At 36.3% G+C, this 22,304-nt stretch overlaps 1 protein-coding gene across 2 annotated transcripts in view; it reads left to right on the forward strand.

The window, feature by feature from the left end:
• The window catches only part of MEIS1 (Meis homeobox 1), a 129,958-nt gene that overhangs the window by 101,153 nt on the left and 6,501 nt on the right, over positions 1-22,304 (forward strand). For both annotated transcript variants that reach the window (XM_045549744.1, XM_045549745.1), the window contains exon 9: positions 5,353-5,429. In XM_045549744.1, the coding sequence (XP_045405700.1) occupies positions 5,353-5,429 (77 nt within the window). The remainder of the gene's footprint in view (positions 1-5,352; positions 5,430-22,304) is intronic.

A 22,304-nucleotide genomic window follows, 5' to 3' on the forward strand; every position in this document is an offset into this window, starting at 1 on the left:
TATAGCTGTTTTGCAGTTTCGGTATAGAGGCAGTTCTGTGTCACAAGAAATTACTAATCTGAGGCCTGAGAAGGGGCAGCATAGCCTTCCATTATCTCACCAGCAAGCTCTGTACAGGATTATTTTCAAATTTTCTGCTGCCATTACAATGTGCTGTTAGAGTGGCCAAGGCGGTGAGGGAGGGGATGTTATTGAAACTTGGTTACCAGGGTAGATAAGATGAAGTTCATCACCCTCTTGGCATCCACATTTGCAGCCAGGGCTGGACATTTTGATGAAAGAAGTACATTTGGTCAAAGATATTGTTATGATATAAGGCTGGACATTTTCCATCTGTACATACTGAAGAATTTCTCTTTTCCCATTGACACTCATCCGCAAGAGGCTGCTTGATTGTTTCAATAAGTACATTTTCTTCCAATGTACGCTACCCTTGTAAATACCAGATAACCAACGTTAGAACCCCCTCCCATCCCAACCTCAGCAAATAACATTGGAATTGTGCAAAGATAACTTTCTTTAGAGAGTCACCATTTTCTTTCTGTCACTTTCTATTCTTTGTGGCTGGTAAAATGACAGCTCAGACTTAACTTTTACATAAGCTATTTTTAGATTTTTTTTTTTTCAGACATCCTTTAACTGTTTCTATTATACAGGACACATACTCTAGGGATCATTTGGTTCTCTGATGGGGTTATTAAGCAATCACTCTATCCTGGCTCGGTATTAGGAGTCACATTGCAGATCCAGAAACACATGAGGAGTGGCAAACGGTTTCTATTTCAGCAAGAGATTTATACTGGGAAAAAAAGAAGTCAGGGTGTTGATTGTTGAAATAATGATGATCACTTTGTGAGTTATTCTCTTTAGCTGGGGTTCCACTGCCCACAAGTCACTTATTTTCCCTTTGAGGACAGCATGTCTTCTCTCCCCAGCCAAAACAGCCTAATACACGTGTGCAGGTTTAATGCTCGAGGGGAGGGGCTCCCTTTCCCCATACATAATCACTGTTTTATGGCTCTCACTCATTCCTGAGGTGTTAATGCAGATCAAATGGGAAACACTCGAGAAAGAACCCTTGCAGCTACTGCATTGCCTCGGCTCTCCCCTCTCAATCGTTAATTCTTATTGTAAGATCTAAAGGTAATTTTGTTTGCTCTCTTAATGTGTTGCAGTTCTCCCAGTGGCCTTTGCATATCCTTTCTCAAATTCCCATCTTGATCAATTGTTTGCAAATAATTAAGCTTTTAAGAGATAATGGCATGAGGCTAATGTACACAACAAAAGCAAGGTCTCCCTTACTGTCTATGGGACTGTGGTCAAATTTGCTTTGATATCCCAAAGTGATTAGCTGGATTGGTGTATCTGGGAAGTGCAATCTGTCTTTCCTTCACAAGAACCTACTGATCTTTCTTAAACTAGTGTCCTTGTCATTGAGATGCAGTAACAGTGATGTAGGCCCTGAGTTGCAATGGTTTGGAATGAATTTTCCGTTTTCTCCCTAAAATGGCACTTCTCTATCCCTTTTGCACAGTGACTTCTGCCTGTGCCCATTGCATGGCCTCACCAGCTCTGTGGGCAGAAAGCAACGGGGCTTTGAATGTTTTTCCAGCAGCCTTGCCTGTGGCGTGTTGGGTTTTTGTCAAGTCATTTTTTTAAATCTACAAAGGAATCACTCATACTGTCCACAAAAAGCTTATCTAGTAAAGATGCACAGGATTTAAGATATTTAAACATATTGGGTTTCTGTTTAAAAGCCTACTTCTTCGTGAATTTTTGGCTGACTAAAGATTAGCTGCATGAAGTCATGGCTTTCATGTGATTCTAGCAATTGTACATTTTTTCAGGGAATTGAAAGTTTGTGGGACACTGAGGCCAAGAACTAGGAGAAAATGAAAAACATACAGTTGACCTACCATAGACAAGGGTTTAGAAATTCTGTTGATACCTTTTCCCCTCTCTTAACATTGGCTGGATTATTGTGACATTTAATTTTGTCCAGACTCATTCATTTCTATTTTAAAAAAATATATCCTGAACAACTGAAAATTGCTTAATGGAGACAGAGTGCTGGGTCTCTGTAGCTTGAGGCTGCCTAGCAATTATGCTGCATGAAATTAGACACAGTTTGTTCCAATTACTTAAAATCAGATCACATGAAAAGTGACAGAGGAAAAAAAGGGTAGAACTTTTGCATTTTATGATATTTAAATTATGAAATCAGAAACTATGTGACGGAAGAAACACTGAAATTTGTACCAAAATTTTGAGGGCCATATTACTGCTCTTTGAAGCTATAATATTTCAGGTAATTTTATGATCCAGAGAGAATTTTCCTGACACTACTTGCATAAATAAAATATGAACTCCATTTGCTTTATAAGAATGTATATAAAACTTGCTCACCAACAGGCATGCAAAAATACTCTTGGAAGCACAGGACAAATAAATTACTGTGACAATTCTCAATTTTCAAAGTAACTAAAGATAAATGGCATAAATATTAATTTTTATCCAGTTCTGGTGAGAACATTAAGACACAACTAACAAGACACAGCAAAAGGTGTGGCCATCCAGCTACACAGAAGGGGGACTATTGACATATTTATTAAGTCTATTAAAAATCACTGAAAGAGATTCCCATGGGACTTGGAAAACTGTAAGCAAATAATATTAAAGAAAATGTTATCAATTGGAAGCTGCTTGTGTACATCAGTCTATAACTTTATATGGCAAATAGTGCCAACAGCTGGATATTAAAATTTTCATGTTTCAAACTTGAGCTTACATTCTGGTTGGGTAATACTGTAAGAGCAGCTAGTCTAGGTAATCTTTAACTTCAATGGATCTTAGAACTCTGGATGACAAAACTGAGGATGAGAAAAGTTATCACTTGTTCAAAGTTCCATAGTTAATGAGTGCCAGCATAATTTATACAATCTAAAAGGGTCGCATATATTATGTACTAGTGTAGACATGGAGCTATAGTATATCAAACCATAATTCAGTGTTCTGCTCATAGGATAAGAGATTCATTTGGTTTATATTGTGTGACAAACCTTTATAAAGTGGGAGTTATGTTTTAAACTTTAGGATAATGGATTGGTGTTAGCTTAGGATCCAATCATGAGATTTTGGCTGCAGTGGCTGGCATTATGTTGAGTAGAGTCATTGTCATCTGTGATCTAAGCCTATTGTGAGGTTTGTGTACTTTTATTTGAAGAGAGTGGGTTGAAATCACTTTCAAGAATGAAGCAAAGAAAGTGGTGTCATGGATCTCAAATTGGATTGTTGATACTTTCTGTGGGCTTTGAACAAAATTTCTTACACATTTTGATGTTGCATCTGGGTGGACAGTATCCATGTGTCATAGCAAGTTATGGCCATTCCTTTGTCACACAAATATTTAGTGATTTCCTGTCATGTACTAGTCTGGGTTTTGAGGATAGCAAGCAAGAAAGACAAGGAGTTTAGAGTTGGTAGATGAGTGGGAAGGGACTCACCAGCAAGGAAACAAATAATTAAAACAGGTGTTTCAGAGAGTGGTGCTTGCTATTAGGGACATAAGAAAAAGATTGATGTGAAAATGAACAATTGTGTGTGTGTGTGGGGGGGGTGACTGCGGACTTTTGAGTTGAGACCTGAAAGTGACATTGCAGCAGGAGCCTGTGTGTTAGGATAAGACTTGGGAAGTTAGGAGCTCAGAAAGGAGGAAGGTGTGACTGGGCAGAGGGGTGGGATGAGGGTGGGAAGAAGGCGAGGAAATCGGAGAGGTCTGCAGGGCTGGATGGTGGCAGGCCTTGCAGGCTATGGTGAGCAGCCAGCAGGTTTTTGAACAGGGGACGTTAATGGGGATTATGAAAGATATTTGCCACATCCCTCAGTCATGGGGAGGCTTAGCCACTGCAAGGGAAGCAGGAAATATCACTGAGACATGTCTGCCACTGACCGTCCCTTCCCCTGGCCAGTTTCCTCACCTATAAAGCAGGAGGGATGATAGATTCCATTTATGTCACTCAAAGGGATTTAATGGGGATTAATTGCCATCCTGTCTATAATATACTTGGAGCTCTTTAGAGAAAGGCACTATATTCCATGAAAGCAAAGCTTTATTCTAATTGTGTATTTATTGATTAAATTACAATCATAGACAATGCTTATGGGAAAAATTGCTATATCCCTGCTCTCCACAAACGAATCCCATGTGTATAGATATAAAACATATTTAAACTTACATATGCAAGCACTGAAGTGGTCATTAACAAGCCTTTTTAGAATCTAATCAGACATTATTAATTAAATTAAAAGCTATGTTAATTAGTATTCAATAGACCAAAATTTAGTTTCAATGGCACAGATAGTTAAATTAAGGGTTGAGGGTGCCCTTTTCCCATTTGTAATAGAATAGAAGATTGACTCTCAGAACAATTTTATCTTGGGAGAATTTATCGGGATGCAGTGTTTCAAGCTAGCCAATGTCTCTATAGGTAGAAACCACATCCGTAGCCTCTCTCCCAAGCTTTAGAAATATGTATTTCAAATTTAGATATATTTTATTATTGAACAAAAGGTGTTTGCGCCAAAACTAATTTCAGTAGAATTCCATTCTTACAAGAAGGTATGAATTTCATTTTATTGTCTAATCCTATAATACTTTTTATCCACTTTAACTCTTAAGGAACATAGCTGGGCTTGTTCTTAGCACGCAAAATATGCTGATCTTTGACCTTATATTGGAATGTGTTCAGAATCTCAGTACGTATTGACATTCAGATATGGAAACCAACTTTGGTTGAATTTTGTTTGCGCTTTGCTGGAGAGCTAAGATGAATAGTGGTTTTAAAAAAAATACACCCACTTTAGTTCTGATATTTGTATCCGGCAATATGGTGTTTTGGAGGGAGAATGTTGCACTTAACTACTGGGAACCTCAGCTGAGCTTGCTGATCCAAACAGGTTAGCTGTAGAAGTCCATGGTTCATTGAAAATATTAAGTCAGGGTAGTATACTTTTCGATAGTAAAAGAAAAAAATGGCTTATCCTTATTTTAATCCTATAAAATACAGTGGAGATCATACTAAACTTTATGTTTGCAACAAATAAACCTGTTAAAGGATAAACTCAGTATCAAGGTTCTGCAAGTATCCTAAGTAGCTATTTATACACTTCACTAATCTTTGTAATTGGCTTGTCTTTTACTGCCATTAATTAGATGATGTAGTATTCCATTAATAAGAGTGACACACCTCAGCATTTTTACCTTTAATTATAGACTTCACTAGACACTTAGGCTATCGACAAAATGGCCTAAATATTGCCTGATGTGCACACACCTTTTTTGTTCTCTTTCAGCACCCTTACCCTTCTGAAGAACAGAAAAAGCAGTTGGCACAAGACACGGGACTCACCATCCTTCAAGTGAACAATTGGTAAGTAATTTGGCTTTGTGTTTACACACAATCTGTTTCCCCCTCTGGCAACCTGCAGCTAATGTTTTGCATTAAGAAGACACACCCAGTCGCTGCTGCTTTCTCTGGTTGCTTGTTGATCCAAAGGTGAAAACAAACTGTTGACTGGTATGTGAGAACACTAGGTGGTATGGAAAATAAAACATTGTATTGCTTTCCACTTCCTTTACAAATTGACAAATTTTATTCAGAGTATAAGTATGTGTGTTTAATTCACATTCACTATGGCTCTGTAAATGTGTCTCTCTCTACGGTGTTTTTTTCTTTTCCCCTTCAGGATAATCTATAGAGTGCTATCATCCTATTTTCTATGAAACAAGAAAATCCACCGTCACATATCGGTCAAGTTTTAAATTCATCGAATAACTAAATACAGTTAGATTTTGTTAGGGTTATGCATTCATGGATCGTCTCCCCTTTCCTCTTATCTCCTGAATTCTGAAAGGGAGAAATTATTTATGTTTCTACTTTGAAGCTATTCCAAACCTGATGTATCTCAGTGCTGTGGAAGACTGTTTCCAAATAAAGTGTAAATTCCTGATTTGGGGCAAAGCTGAGATTATGTACCAAGTACCAGCCAACAATATTCCGACTTAATGTACACCAGTGTGGCAAGGAGGCTTTGAGAAAGTATGATTTATTACCCTTTGTGAATGTGCTGAAAGCCAGCTTTCATATAATCACCCAGGGCTAGTGTCATATTTGAAGGGTATCGAAATCCAATATCCTCTGAAACTAAGTGTATCTAATTAATTGTCCTAATATTTTTAGATTAGTGTTTATGATGGGGAAACCTTATCCTCTTTGAAGTAAAATCCAGAAAAGGCCCAAAGCCCGGTTGGGGGGAAGGGGAGAACTGGGAATGCCAGTTTGCAGACAGAAGTATTTCTTTCTGTTCAATAAGTGTCAAAGATTAATATTACAGAATCTCTGATTACATGGCCTAATCCATTTTGGTGAATAAATTTGTTCTTGATGTCTATTGCACCTACATTAACAGACCCTTCTCCGTTAGAGAGCCTGGGAGCCTTTGGGAGAGATTTCAGATATATTAAACCCCATTACAGAAAATGTAATTTCTGTCAATATAATCCCATGTATTCTTCAATTTAGTATTTTAGAGATAACAAGCTACTTACAATATATTTGCCTTTGGAGGATTAATTTACAAAGTGCACTATCTGCAAGACACAGACAGACTCACATAAGCATTGCTTGTAAGGGTTATCAATTTCTATGACCTTACTGCAGCCTTGAGAGATCAATTTTTGCAGCCCTTTTAGTTAGTGGATAGGGAACCCACCAAAGGCATACTACATCTAAATGTGTTACTAGGAGTTATAACGCTGCTGCTAAGGTTTTCTGTTTGCCTATTTTACTGGCTATTGTATCTTAATTTTCAAGACTGATAATACTACATATTTGAACTTTGTCTTTCAAATGATCCTGGACTAAATTATAGAGGAGACCATCAATTTTGCATACACACCTAAATTCATATATGTGTATTTTTAAGCTTAAACTGATGGTGAGGCAGTTTTAATACAATGGAGGCTGCACAAACATCACATTTGCCTGGAAAATGTTCCCATTTGAGGGCAAAGGAGTAAGCAGGGTGAGCTCTGTAAGGAACGCAAAAGCACTGCCACTCAGGTAATCTATCATACATGCCACCTCTCTTCCTCCTCCGTGTTGCTCGCAAACCCCATGTATAAACATAGTTTACCAGAGAACAAATTCCAATACAAGTTGTTTTCTATGGATTGACAAACTTATGGGATATTTCCTGTGAATGCAGGGACAGGAAGGCATCCTGTGACTTCAAGCAATATATATACACTCATTTCTCTAGATTCTGGGCACCATCTCTACTGGAGAGAAACAGTTTTTAATCAGTCAGGGATTACAATTCGACTTCCTCAGTTTTGTAATTAGAAGGAAGAAAAAGGATGTTTTAAAAAGTTATAACTAATACAATAAAATAGTTTTTCAAAGTATATGTAGACTTTACCCTAAACTACACATTGCTATTCAATCCTGCACAGGTATATAGCTTAAAAATCACTTTTAGTTCATTATTTGGGACATAAACACAACTCTGTGCTTGACTGCCACTTTGTGTAGTATGTGTGTTCTCTCTATTTGTATGTGGAGTTAGCAGTGGCTTTTGCTGGCATCTCACTCCTTTGCAATTGGCAGTTGTCAACTCTCAACAACTTTGCTGTAGATGATGTCCCTCAAGTAACTGAAAGTTGTAAGAGAAATTGTTTTTCTTCAATTTGATGAATAATGACATTGTCATGCTTGATTTCAATTTTTAATGGTTTATTAATTTTTATCTGAAGCTTCTTTTAAGAAACTGATAATAGATTTATTTTTCTTTAGGCTTTAAGTAGGAAATACAATGCAAAAATGGGGAACCCCATAGAAGGCACAGTTTTAAAACTTAAGATGTCAGAGAATCTTAAACTGTGATATATTTGAAGACTAAAAGCAGAGTAATTATGGATTGGTTTTCTTTATGACTTAATTGTAGTAAAAAAAATTACATGAAGCTTTTTTGAGAGCTTGTAAATGTTTGCCCAAGCTATTTCCTTCTAGAAATACTAACTTTTAAAATATCATGATTAATATTTTCACATTTTCTCTTCACTTCTTTAGCCACAACTTTTAAACATTTGTGTCTTCCTTCTTGGATTTCTTAAAACTTGTTAATACACATGTACATTTTTGTATGAACCATGAATCACTGTTGAAGAGATTTAATAAAATGCTAAAGGGCAGGTTGGGTGTAGATCAGTCATAATTATTGGCAGCAACATAATGTATAGAAATATACAATATGTAAGTGAAAAGTATAAACTCATGTCTAGTTGTTAGCTTGTCATAGAAATCCTGGCTGATGCAGTTTTAAGTTATGTTTCTACTGAAAAATGAGACAAGAAGTTCTGTACATTGTAATGGTTCTTTCACTTCATCACTGAACTAATATTAGACTTCTCTAGCTGACGTAAGTGATATATACTACCTGCCTTGGCTAACTAAGGCTAAAGTAGGGACGTGAGGGGAGAGGGGAAAAAGAGAGAATTTAAGTGTAAAACAACAAGACAGATTTGCTTAATTAAGAGAAAATTTGGAATAAAAGAAATAATTGTGATAACTCTTATTTTGGTCTATTGTATCAGAATAGAAACAGAGAAGGAATCTTAAAACAGTTGGCATTAGTACTTATAGCATTTGGGCTCTGGGATGGAATGTGAAATTTATTAGATGTAACATTGTAGGCCAAGTCCATGCCAATACATTTTTTGAGAATTGAGGCAATTATGCAAATAATTTGGTTCAAAATATTTCTACATAAATTATCTCTAAGTATTTGAAATAACTGCATGTTTTTTACAAATCAACTTCTGCAACTAGTTGCCTAAATATTTCAATCTAGTGTGTTGTGGTAGATATAGATTTAAAGCATGATCATTTTTGAAATATAATATGTACCATAAATTTATATATTATTCCTCCTTTGCTCCCTCACTCCCAATTATAATTTTATCCCCAAATGATAAATAATAGCATTAGGGGCTTTTGTCTTTTTGCTTTTTTTAATCGTTATTGTGGTTGTGACAAATACTTCTGCTATATCAGCAGTGCAAACATTTTTTAATATGCTAAATGTTTTGATCATTTAAGCAGAAACATCTTAAATTTTGGGATTAGATGATTATTTAGGTCTTTAAATATTTAGGCAGAACTTTAAATAAAACACAACACACATACACAAACACCAAGTCAATACTTGGTTCTTTTTTCTCCTGAATAGACCAAGTTTATTTTTCTGTATGGAAAATGGGAGTGTGGAATGGTCAAATAAAACCCCCCTTTTCTATTTTCACACCAATGTTGCAGACCTGGGAATTCCCTGTGATGAAAACTTACGCCTTGTGATTGTATCCTGCTTACTGGCTGCCTGAGACACATCCTGCCTCAGCAGAGTTTTGGCCTAGTGTGCACTGAATAAATTTTACAGTTTCTTTGTTTTACTACTCCTCATCCAAGCACTTTCCTATTAAGGCCTGATATTAAATGATTATCCCTTTATGCTCTGAGAAGGCAATAGGAGTTTTAGTTGTAATATATATAGTATATGTGAAATACAGTATGTGCGTAGAGAGAAAAATCACTCTTCATCAATAGGGTGTATAAAATTCCAGGTAGCATCCCAATATCCGAGATGACACAGTGCAGAACTACTGCACTCTGTGGTTCTCAGATTTAGTGCAGATTTTCCTAGTTACTTCATTTATTGCCTTCAAAACTCCAAAGCATTCAGGCATCACTTCCCATTTATTACTAGTGAGGAAAAAAGTATGTTATCCTTAGAGATTTATGCCACTGGCAGGTAAAAATGTAAACTTATTTTGTGAAAATAGGATCTTTTTTATTATAATAAACAGATTCAACTGTTAAAGGTCACGTTTCTCTCTGACTTATGGTAATAATGTAGCAAATACTTTTATAAGCAATCAAAGATTCTATAAATATAGGTACCTGTTTAGATGTAAATGTTAAAACATTCACAAATTATCCTTTCAACTTCCGTGATCTAAAAATCAATAGAGGTCATAGGGTTTCAAAGAATTGTTCTGCTTTTTCTTCCAACATAATTTAATAATACATTTTACAGATGTTGTTTAAATATTAGACACAGATTGTTTTATCAATAAAGCTAAGCAGAGGCATAACACAAAAGCAAGGAAAACATATGTTAAAAAAAAAAAAAAAAAAAGCAACCCAGGATGTAAGAAGCAGTGGGTCACTTGTTTGCTATTCAGCTACAAAATAAAAGTGTAGGCTGTATGGTGATTTTCCTTGCCTGGGAATCACCTAGGGATGGAACAACTTCACACACAGAAAGTAATTTTATTAAGCAGGTGTTTTAACTTTTTCCTTTGAGAATTTAAGTGTAACCTACATTTAAAGTAGACTTCCTAATTGATCAATGGAGTAACAGGTGCAGTATTTTAAAAAGAAGAAGGAGAAATATAAATAGAATAACTCCCCAGAACATTGCAGAATGGATTGTTGTTCTTCAAGCCTCAGTTAATTGCTATGCTTTTCACCCTGAGTGTCAATTCTAATAATATTACCTTTACAGGCGCTTACTCTGGGCTTAGATTATAGCAATCAGTAATACTCACTAGATAAAATACTGTCTAGTTGCTCATAAGAAAATATTGAAATCAGTCAAAAAATGTTTAGCTTGCATATTGCCTGAGACGGAGCTGGCAGGGTGCCAGACAGGCAGGGTATTATTAGGAAAGCTGAGCAAATAGCTCGCAGGGAAGAGAGCTGCGAATTTAGAAACCTTCAGGTATCGTCATGTCAGGAAGTCTTAGGAGTTCAACACAGACACTGCTTTTTTCTGCAGATTTAAAAAATTTCCAACAAACAATCCTCTTTGAAAATGACTCTGCAGCCTATTAGGTATACTTTGTTGTAAGTTTTACACCGTAAGTTTACTGAGAGCTTTTCCCCACTGTGTAAAATCACATTGTTAATACTGTTAAAGATGGAAACCCCTTGTGTAGCGGTAGATGTTGGCCCCCTGTGCTGAATGGAAAACCTGGCCCCTTCTACCATTCTACCATGGGACCTTTAGTCTAGGTGAGAAGAGAAACAGTAAGGTCTGGGATGTAGGAAGGTGGATTTGAAAGTCCAAATATTGTTTTGTGTAACCACTATTGCTCCTTCACCCAGCATTCGAAGGCAGAGCTTTTCAGGACAAGATGCTAGCATGATGCCTGAAGCTGAGAACTGGTGCAGCCTAAGGAAGTATTTCAGGATCACTCAGGGCTGGGGTTCAAGTAAGGCTCAGAGCTGAGTGAGTTGGGAGTCAGATTTATCCAGTATGGACCCAGTGTTTCTGAATATCTGTGATTCCTTTCAAGGCAGTTAAACCAGTAGCTTGGTGGTTGACTTTGAACATGGTCAGCATGACTTGTTGCAAGTCCTAATTAAGCCGGACATGTTGTCCTGAGGGTCTCAGCATGAGTATCTAGTCAGAGAAATGTAAAGAACAACCTATGTGCATGCAACCCAATGGAGCAGGACCTGACTCCCCTTTCCTTGGGGAGGGCATGGGACGTGAGGGGCTTAGAGGCATTATGGTCAAAGGGGAAGACCTTGGCTACATCCACAGGTGGCTAAGGAACAAATTCTCCTGTAATCCTCCTGACAACATCAAATTTACACAAGGCAAGTAAGGGGAGGGAATATGCAGGGAAGGAACACTGGAATCAAAACATTTCATCAGTTGTCCCCACTCCTTGCCAGTTAGATGTGTGTCCTTGCTGGAGTCACTTTCTCTCCATGGGTGACAGTTTCCTCTGCTTTAAAATGAGCAAGTAGGACTAATTAACCAGGACTGTAAGGACTTTTCCAGCTCTAATAATCTAGACTGCACAATAATGTGAATCAGAGAGAAGCAAGGTGAATGTTCTGAAACGGACTCTCATCCCAGCTCAACCCTAAGAGTGGAAAAAAACACTTTGATAAAGAGACAAACAGGAGAATTAATTAAAAAGTTGTTACTTTTCCTCATCTTAAATAAGCAAATCAAACACTGTAAAATAAAAACTAGATGAAATTAAACATTATCGCAAGACATGAAAAAGATGTGTGCTGTCATTTTCGGATTCATAATAAAGATAAATCAGTTGTTTTTAGCAGTGTGCTATGAGTCTATGAAGGGCATGACAGATAATAGGCTTGAAATTTCTGAAGTTATTGTACAGCAAAATTTGTTTTTTCCTCAGGCATTCAATCTTTTCCTCTAGTAATTTTGTACATGACAAACTTTTTAGTGGGTGCATTAATAATCTATAAGTAATGGGTTGTCAGGTGTCAGTTAGATAAGATTAAAAGACTGTTTAAGCATTATCCATTTGCTTCTTTGCATGAGTTTTATAGGTCAGGAAAAATAACTTTTTGAATTGTGGTTGTGTGTACATGTTTTTTTTTTTTTTTCCCCTCCTCTCTCTTTCATTTGGCTCCACTTCAGGTATACGTGGAAGAACCGTATTACATTACATAAATCCTGCATGTAGGAGCAGATTTGAAACTCACACTATGTGAATCAAGGGGACAAATGTCTCAGCTGTCTTCTGTAAATGTATTTTAGTTTTTAAAATGTTACTCTTTGTCTTCTCAAAGGAAACTTTGTAAAGGGAAACAGACTCAGCTAAGAGGGGCATTGAAGCTTTAGACATTAGTACTTTCCTAGCAAGTCAGGTTTAGGTCTATTCTTGTCAAATCTGTCTTAAGTGTGTTTACATACAGTTTGCCTTTCTGGTATTTTCTGCTTGCACAGACCTGATCTCCACCTATTTTGTGTCAACAGTTGCTGAGGCTGGTGTTGGGTGATTAACCATTAAGCACTGAAGCCCTGAGCTGTGTGCCCAGAGAGACCCTCTCTCTGCTCTCACTTACATCATCATCTTGCTTCAGGCTGTGCCTACAGAAAACAAACAGCATTTTTGAGTGGTTAAAAAGTCAGCCTGAAATATTAAAAAAAATGGGGCAAATGTGACCTCCTTGTTGAATAAAATAGTTTTCTTAAAAATGGAGTGCTGCCAGGGGCTCCGGGGAAGAAAGTGTTTCTGAGGGCAAACGTTGCCTTGGCTCCAGTCTGCAGTCCTGCAGTATGTCAGTGCCGTGGAGCTTTGTGTAGATGCTATGGAGGACTATGTTCTGCTTCATTTTTAATTTTTAAGGGGAATGAAGACATTAAAACAAACAAACAAAAAAACCCAACCCAACAGCAGGTATGCTTGCAACTTTGACAAACACAGTGCTCTACCATCCAGTGCCCTCATAATCACTGATACTTTACTGTCTGTTTTATTTCCATTCTTACAAAACTTTAAGCCTGACCCATTCATATGAAAAATAATTAACTCTATCCGTGCTCTTGACACCAGAACAATAACAAACAAAAACTGTGATCTGTTCCAACATCCTTGAGGGTTCTCTTGTCCATTTTACCCTCTTAAATAACAAATGCCTCAAAAGATTAGATCCTATCACTGATGAAGGGAAAAAAATATTGCCTTTCTCAAATGCATTAACTCTTTCAGGCCCACGGCGGGGGTGGATTATTGATCTTGGTTTCTCAACGTAACTTAGCTCAAAAATAAATTTCCTATCATTGGAAATATTTGGCTTAATATTGTTAAAGCCTCTTTTCCCCAAAAACACTATATCACCTAGGAATAGAAGTTAATGCACCATATGATTTATATATGTAAAATATATGTATTTTAAAATTTTCAGTATTTTTACTGTAGGATGCTGAACTGAATGTAAACCAGTAGTTTTGAGGATTGTTGTCTGGTTGAAGGGCTCTGTTGGCCTGTACCACTAGAACATCTGCTAGTAGACTTTATTGATCCCTGGTTTGGGTCAGAGTTCATATGTACTTGGAAAGGGAAGGGGATAGGGGATGTTGAAAAAACTAAAGGAAAGAACCACAAGTGTCCAAAAGATGTAAGATCTCAGCCCCCCAGCTGGTGACCTGGCAGTACTGCTTACAGCCAGGCAAGTACAATAGGTTGTGGCAGGGAGTCCTATCCTCAGGGCCAAGTGGGGGCTGGAGGGAGTGGGGGGACCAGAAGAGGCCTATCAGAATCGTTCTGAGTGAATATAGTATCAAAAAGGACATTGAAGATGAAATTTTATTTTTAGTCATGCTATTTCTTTTGAAATTGCAGATAACAAAGGAATACGAGATTTTTGAAGTGTCTCAAAAGGGAGCATGGATTAAGATCTTAAAAAACTCTGTGCTACGGAACCATAGAGTAAAAATCCTGGGTGGGAGTTTCTGCACCATCTGACTGATGAGGTTCAGGGCCTTCCCATGTTACGTTGCTAATTAGAGGTGGGGATAGGGCTGATTCCTAGGCCAGTGACTCTTCCATTCCACCACTGTATATTTATTTTTAACAGCTTTATTGAGAAATAGTTCACAAACCATACAATTCACTCATTTAAAGTGCACAGTTGAATGGTTTTAGTATGTTCACAGAGTTGTGCAACCGTCCCCAGGTAAATTTTAAAATATTTTCACCATCTTAAAAAGAAACCCTATACCCTTTACCTATTACCCCTCCATACTTCCAGCTCCCTCTTTTCCAGCTCCTGGCAACCACTGAACTACTTTCTGTCTCTACATTTGTCTATTCTGGACATTTTACAAATGTGATCATGTAATATGTGGTCCTTTGTGCCTGGCTTCTTTCACTTAGCATAATGTTTTCAAGGTTCATCCACATTGTAGCATGTATTGTCAGTACTCCATTCCTTTTTGTGGCTGAGCACTGTTCCATTTTATGGGTATAAGATGTAAGATATTTTGTTGATATCAGTTGATGGGTGGGGTGTTTGGGTTGTTTCCACCTTTTGCTGCTGTAAGCATTTGTGTACAAGTTTTTGTACCATTATGTATTTTTGAGAATCATAATGACAGTATCCTCCCGACAAACTCCTGTCTTAGGTTTTATAATTTGTGAAACACTTTTCATAAACATTAACTCATTTGATCATCCCAATTTTATCACCTAAATACTGTGATGATGTCAAAGCTAGTAAGTGGCAGTTTTCCTGCCCAGTTCTCATATTCTTCTGACTGGTCACTAGTGGCTCTAACTCTCCCTGCCACTGGCCAGTATTTTGACCATCATAATTACGAGCGATGTTGTTAAAGGACAGTCACACTGAAATTCAGCAACTCAGCAGTGAAACATACATTCTCCGAAGTTGCCACAAAGTGACTTAGACAGCCATAGCATTTTTTTCAAAGGAGGTCATTTTGTTCGTGTTATTATCTTCATTTGAGATATTTTGTCATATACCTCAATTGAGAAATGTTTGCCTTTTAGTGTAAACAGTTCAATTTGTGTTTTAATAGTCTACAGGTTGCATATTGACATATATTACATAGAACTTAGGTTTCAAGCCTTACTAATTGAAACAGAAGTTGCAGTGAACATGCCAATGAATAGACGAAGCCTCCATTCAAGTCAATTCATCTTCATTGTGCCGTTCAATAGTCTAATTTTGTAACCAGACAAAACTAAACATCAAGCTAAATTTTGACATATCCTCCTTTAGCATGAGTGAAGACTCCAGGCCTGGGAGGTTTATGGTTGGGGAAGGCTTGGGGAGCTGAGGCAACTAAAGGAAAAATCCTAGAGAAAGGAAAGTGCTCAGAGGTACCCCAAGATGGGGCTAGGATTCTATAATACCTGATGTATATGGGGGCTGGTCACCATTCTAACACAACAGGGTTTTAATTCCAATTATTTAGGGGAAATTTTCTTTGGAAAAATAGTGCATATTTGATCATTAGGGTGACTCTACATCCCAATTGCCTGGGACATTCATGGTTTATGTCTTTTGCCCAGCAAACTTACTAATAATGTCTCTTCACTCTCGGAAGTGTGCCAGTTTAGATGATAAATTATCTACTCATCCTATTTGTAATGGAGATTGGCAGAAAACTAGAATTTGCTTTAAATAAATATATTTATTTAGTAGGCTGTAAGGGATGTTTAGTTAGATTCAATTTTATTGACTTTTTGTGAATATGGGCAAATTGGAAATTAAATGAAAAATGATTCAGCTATTAAACTGAAGAGAGCTACATCTATTCTTTAAAGATATTATTATACCTATTTTAGCTTTTCCATTAGTAGAGGAAGTTGTGCTATGTGATCCTAGATTATCCTGTTGTTATACCTTGTGCTAATAATCATTTTAAATCCTTATACTTTAAGAAAATCATGATTTTTTTAAGATTTATAAGGTTATACAAACTCAAATTTTGCAAATTGTCACATTTAAGTGAATATTTTATAAATGGTATTTTGATGCCTATCCCTAATGTCTGTGGATACTGGAGATAGTTTTAACTGTTGGGTATTTCTTTTTTTTTTTAATTTTTTAAAAATCTCAGAATATTATACGACCTTTGCCTCACCCAAACCAGAACTACAAGCATGGGTATTTCCTATGCTACATCTACTGAATTATCCCCAGTGTTCATTCTAGTTTGGAACCTAGGGCTTCAGAGATCTAGAATACAGCAGGAAATAGTAAAAAAAAAAAATAGAGATCCTACTAAGGGAGCCACCTTTGCTTTGAATTCAGGTCAGATTACAGGTTTTAGCAAACCCAACCTTTTTTCAAAATAAGTTTAGAGCAAAAAAGAAATCATTTCAAAATTTGCTTTCAAGGGAAATTTTCTGTAATGTTTAACAAGTGATGAATTATTTGAACGTTATTCCAGTGTCTAATGTCCAAAACAATACATGGTTTTTATTATTACTTTGCATCATCGTTGTCAATTAATTAGTGATTTCTTTTCATTAGCTGCTTTGAAGAAAATTTTATATGTAATTAACTTCCTCAACTGTGTTAGACAACTTTAGTTCTTTCTAGAGTAATTTGGCAAATACCCCCATCCACTGCTACAGAAGGGAAACCTTCTCGTACTGCTGATTGATGGGCTTCCTGTGATTTGAGCAAATTCCAATATTATGTTTCTTGAGTGGGTGGGGAGGAGAGCGTGTGCTGCCTTCTCCCCCCTCCTGTCCCCTCACCTCCCACCGCTGTTCTTCACTTCCCCCACCCCCAGGCACATGGATGATGTATTGCAGTCCTGGAACTGTTGGATCCTGAAGGAGGTTAAGAAACTAGAGAAAGGTGCCAAAAACATGATTTCATAAGGTTTGACTTGAGATTGAATCAACTTTCTTGAGCGTCTTAAAATCATGTTTCATAAAATTTTATTTCACAAAGAAAAGGAGTATAGAAGGCTTGGATCCTGAAGACCACCAGTTTTAGATCATTAAATCCAATAAGTAAATGTAAATCTAAAATAAAGAATTCCAACAAAAGATTTTAAAGCTGATTCTTTTGTTCAGAAGAACAAAGAGTTATTTGGGAGATAGCTAGAACTTTTTCCCTGAGGGTTTATAAACAAAACATGCCTTAAAAGTTATTTGGAGATGCTGACTTTTAAAAACAATGTAGTAGGTATAGTTTTATTTAAATGACTGTGATACAGTTGAGAGAAATGCTACATTGAGGAAATTCATGGAATAGAAAAAGAACAAAATTCTGGAATTCAATAACTACCTTCCTAAGTTAAATTTTATACTTGAAGATTTTTCATAAAGCTTAATTCTAAAATTTAAAATATTTATAGAAATTACCTAAAATAAATTATTTATCAATTATTACATGTACATGTTTATTTTTTAATTGAATGAAGAATAGCATATGCAGAAATCACCAGTACTTATATTTAAGAATGCATGGTGGTGTTATTATTATTTAAGCATGTATATAGGTATTCCTAACTATACCTAAATGTTAATCAAAGATGATGAAAATTAGCACTTCCTTTAATGGATGGTATAGATATAGAAGGGATTTCCACTAACATATCCTGCTAGTTAATGAAATCGTCTCTTAGTAGTTGATAATTTTAGCTTCTTAGGCATCTGAGGTATTGTACAATGACAGTTCTCCATACTTAGATGGGAATCTTCTGAAGCATATCCACCCCCATCCTGCTAACTCTTCACTTATGCCTACTTGGCAAGAAGCACTATTGAGGTGACTGGAGAGTCATGTCATTGTTTGGAAACGACACCATTGTGATTTTATATGTGGTTTACTGAGTTGGCTGTGGCATGCCAATGTAACCAAATGTGGGCTCCCCTTAATCATCAGGGAATAAGTAGGATGGTAAACACTGAGGAATAGAATTAATTGAGTAAAGGGGAAAATAAAGGGGAAAATGCTAGTTCTGAAAGTGAGCAAGTAATTTTTTTTTTTTTTTCACTTTTATCAGTATTACAGAGACCCATACAAGGGAGGAAAAGGGCAAAGGTATGTGGAAAATGTTGCCTGTGGAACTGGGAAACTACCTTGCGTTTTGGCTCCTAACAGATGCCTACTATGATTTCCTCACCCCTCTTGGTTCTCACAGAGAGAAAACAAAACTTAGCAATTTAGTTTTGGGGGAAGGGGCCAGGGCAAGGAGTGGAGGATAAACTAAAGGACAAAGGTCAGTTTCAGAAAGCCATCCTACCAGGTCTTGCTCAGAAAACTATTCAGGTATCTAAAGACTAAGAATGAAAGGAGATAGATGGAATTAGCAAACTGAAAAAAAGTAAAAAGTCTAATGATAAAAAAAAAAAAAATCTGGGGCAAAGAAAAGAAAGAATAAACGAAAACTTCCTATATTTCTTTTTTTAAAACATAACTCACAGTCACTTCCCATTCTTGTCAGATTCCTATAAGAAATTCAAAATAAAATTCAATGTTTAGATGATCTAGGTCTCGTAGTTTTGGAAATTTTGCACCTCTTCCAACCTCCTTCTCCCCCTTATTAGGATTGACTCCTAAACAAACAATGAGGTAAAAGAGAAATATATCTCTGTTTATTTGGACATGAAATAAAGCTATAAAGTGAACCTATTATTTTCCTTTCCTTTGTAAAACTTCTTGTTTTGAGAGTGGAGATAGTTTGGTCACAGAAAGAAATTCTAACTCATGATTCTGTGAAAACAAGGAAATGTAAAGATTCTTTCTCCAATTCAGTCTTCTACCACCTATAGGGAACCCAGTTCTTAAAAAGTACTTCACAAAAGAAGATTGTGTTTTCAAAGCAAAATAGGATGTAAAAAAAAAAAATTCCTTGATGTTTAGAATGTAATAGGAAAAGGCAAACAAGACATTTTCCAACCTTAAAGCATACTTAACTAACAGATTTACTTTTTTAAAAGCCCAATTTACAGCAAATTTGAATTATATTCTATTAAACCAAGGTGTGCAGCTATTAATATCTATTTTAATGTGTAAGCAAAACTTTGTCATGTATTCCTGACATTTCACATGGGAGTTTTAAGGGCTTTATTTGGACATTAATTGTAAAATTGCAAGTTTTTTCTTACATCTTAAAACTAACAAACTTTTTAAAGTGACCTAATCAATATGGGAAAATTCTAAAATTGTGTGTATTCCATGGATATATTTTATCTCAAACTATGTGGCCGTTGGAGAATCTTTTTATTTTGCATTCTAGTTGGAATTTTGTCATTCTCTTTATGTCCCTTCAAAAACACTATTTTTTCTGTGCTCAAGCTCTCATGTGTTTATACATAAATACAGATATATATTTGAACACACACACATATGTAAGCTTAAGTTAACTATTTTACTGATGGCTCTTAAAATGACAGTGTTTTAAGAAGGGAATACGTGCATTTAAGTTCACATCAAATCTAAAGGTCTTTTTTTGGTTCAGTGTTTAGAGAATTCTTGAAAATTTAGACTCTTCCACAATGAAAAGTAAAGCATTCTGTCACAAAAGCAGGGAGGATGAGACACAAGGTCAAAGGGCATTTTAGAAACAAACAGCTGGACCAGTTTATTTAAACAGATAGAGGGATGGGGGAACTGACCTCAGTTTGACTTATAGTGGGAGGAGCAAGAATGTCATTTTATTACTTTGCCCAGAAGGAAAATGTTTTTGTATCTGAATTCACCCTGAAGCCTTCTAAACACATGGCTCTGTTGTATGTAGCATGATTCCAAAGAGAGAGGACATATAAGATAGCCTGGGATGATGATAAAATACACTAAAGAAAATCAAATGTTGAGATGGTTTTAAGATTGAAAAGGTGATGTTGTTTTAACAAATAAAAAATTTTGCTATTTATTTAGTTATTTTCAAATAAAGATGTCCCCCATGACCCCAGGTAATGATATAAATTGTTCATATAACTTATTATAGGAATTATAATTTAGTAACATTCTGAGAGATTACTATGTCCTATATGTATTAATGACATTTCATTATATTCAATTGTTTAAAATTAAATGTATTAAAAGTAAGAAGTTCCAGGTAGACCTACTAATGTGGTCACAGTTCATAAAAACTGATTAGATTTTCTTAGGTTTTCAGTGTTTTGGTTTTTTAATAAAAGGATTCCCACCTTGATATCCCATGGATAGCTTACATCTGTGTTATCAATAGCAACAAATAGTTCTTGCCACCAAAAAAGAAGGGAATAGCACCTAGTACCTGTGGGCTTAGCTAAGAAGCTGTGGTATTTTCTGTGTGTATTTGCTTTCTTCTACAAGGGGCCCAGAGCAGGCCTGGAATCCATGTAGTTAGCATCAGCCACTGCGAACCTTCAGAGGCACACAGGCAAAGCTGGGCATCCTAAGCATAGAGTGGCCCAGGTGGTGAGCACACTCAAAATCCTAGAAGGACTCACATTCTAGAAGGAACTTTTTAAGAACAATGAATGTTTAGCCTAGGGAGAAGAGGGGAGAAGCCCATAAGGCATAATATAATGGCTGCCTTAAAGTATTTGAAAGGCTATCCTGAGGAAGTAAGATTAGAATTGTTTAAAATACCCCAAGGAGTTGTACTGGTGAAAGGGTTGTACCCACAGTTTGCTTTCTTTATAGATGGAATGGGCTCTCAGGTAAGGGGGTGAGTGCTGTGTTAGAGCAGTCCAGCAGGGGCTCCCCGTCTCCGTGGTGGGGATATCCTAGAGGGAATTCAACAATGTGGCTAATTTAGGTGACTCTTACAGCCCTTTCCAAACCTGAGGTGTAATTTTTTTTAATGAATCCAGGGGTTTAATAGTCATGGACTCGAACCTGAGTTGGTTATTATGAGTTGGTCCATGGGAATCTCAATGTATGCGTGTGAAGGAGGTAAGCTTTGGAATATAGATAAATTGAGTCACTGAAACTTTTTTTTTTTTTAAATAGCGTTATCTTTGTCTATATACACAGGCAGTGGAACCATCAAAATTCCCAGTCTACAAAATGTTCACAGTCATGCTTATTCTTTGACTAAATATTAGGGTTGCTGCCAGTGGTAACTGGCTCAAAACCAGCTAATTTTTAGATATCTATTTAGTCTGGAATATTCTAGATGGGTGGCACAGTAGTGGCCCTACTCTGGTCACAGCATTAGAGGGGAAGGTGTTGCTACCATTTGCCAGCTGTGTATCATTCAGAAAATTATTAACACCATCTCTTTGGTAACATGTGACCTCAAGTCACTTAATTTCTCTGAGCCTAGGTTTCTCATCTGTTAAAAATGGCTCTTCCTAATTTTAGGAAACTAATAGAAATCATATCCACAAAATATTATGTTTTAAAAAGGGGTTGAAAAGAAAGTTAATAGACAGAGTTCCTTCACTCTACGAGTCTGTAGATTATGAACAGTACCATAGATAAAGAGACGGGTTTTTTTGCTCTCTTACCTATGTTAGTTACTATGAAAATTACTTTTGGTATATGCAGAATATTAATATTAAATAATTTTCTAATTGGTCATGCAGTGAAGGCAGCTAATGAAAAGGCAGATTTTTTTTTCCATTTTAATTGGTTATTTCACATGGTGTTTGTGCTACACCTGTGCTTATAATGAGAATGGAGAATTAATCTAACCTTCTGCTCACATGATTCCAATTTTCATGGTTTATACAAGATAATGATAACCTGATTTGCAACACAATTTGTTGTAGATCTGTGTTTTAAATATTTTTATTATCAGTTCAGGAACTTCATATACAAGAACTGATATATAATACATATTGCCAACAAGAGTTAGCACTAACAGTGTACCTTTTAGTTAGATTCCAGTTTCATTATTTATTTTAATTACTTCTCAGATAATGAAAAAACATAAGGATACAGGATATTGAGAATCTTAAAATGTTATGAAGCATGCATTTTTATTTG

This window comes from Lemur catta, chromosome 4 (assembly GCF_020740605.2).
Source record: "Lemur catta isolate mLemCat1 chromosome 4, mLemCat1.pri, whole genome shotgun sequence".
In the NCBI taxonomy this organism is placed as follows: domain Eukaryota; kingdom Metazoa; phylum Chordata; class Mammalia; order Primates; family Lemuridae; genus Lemur; species Lemur catta.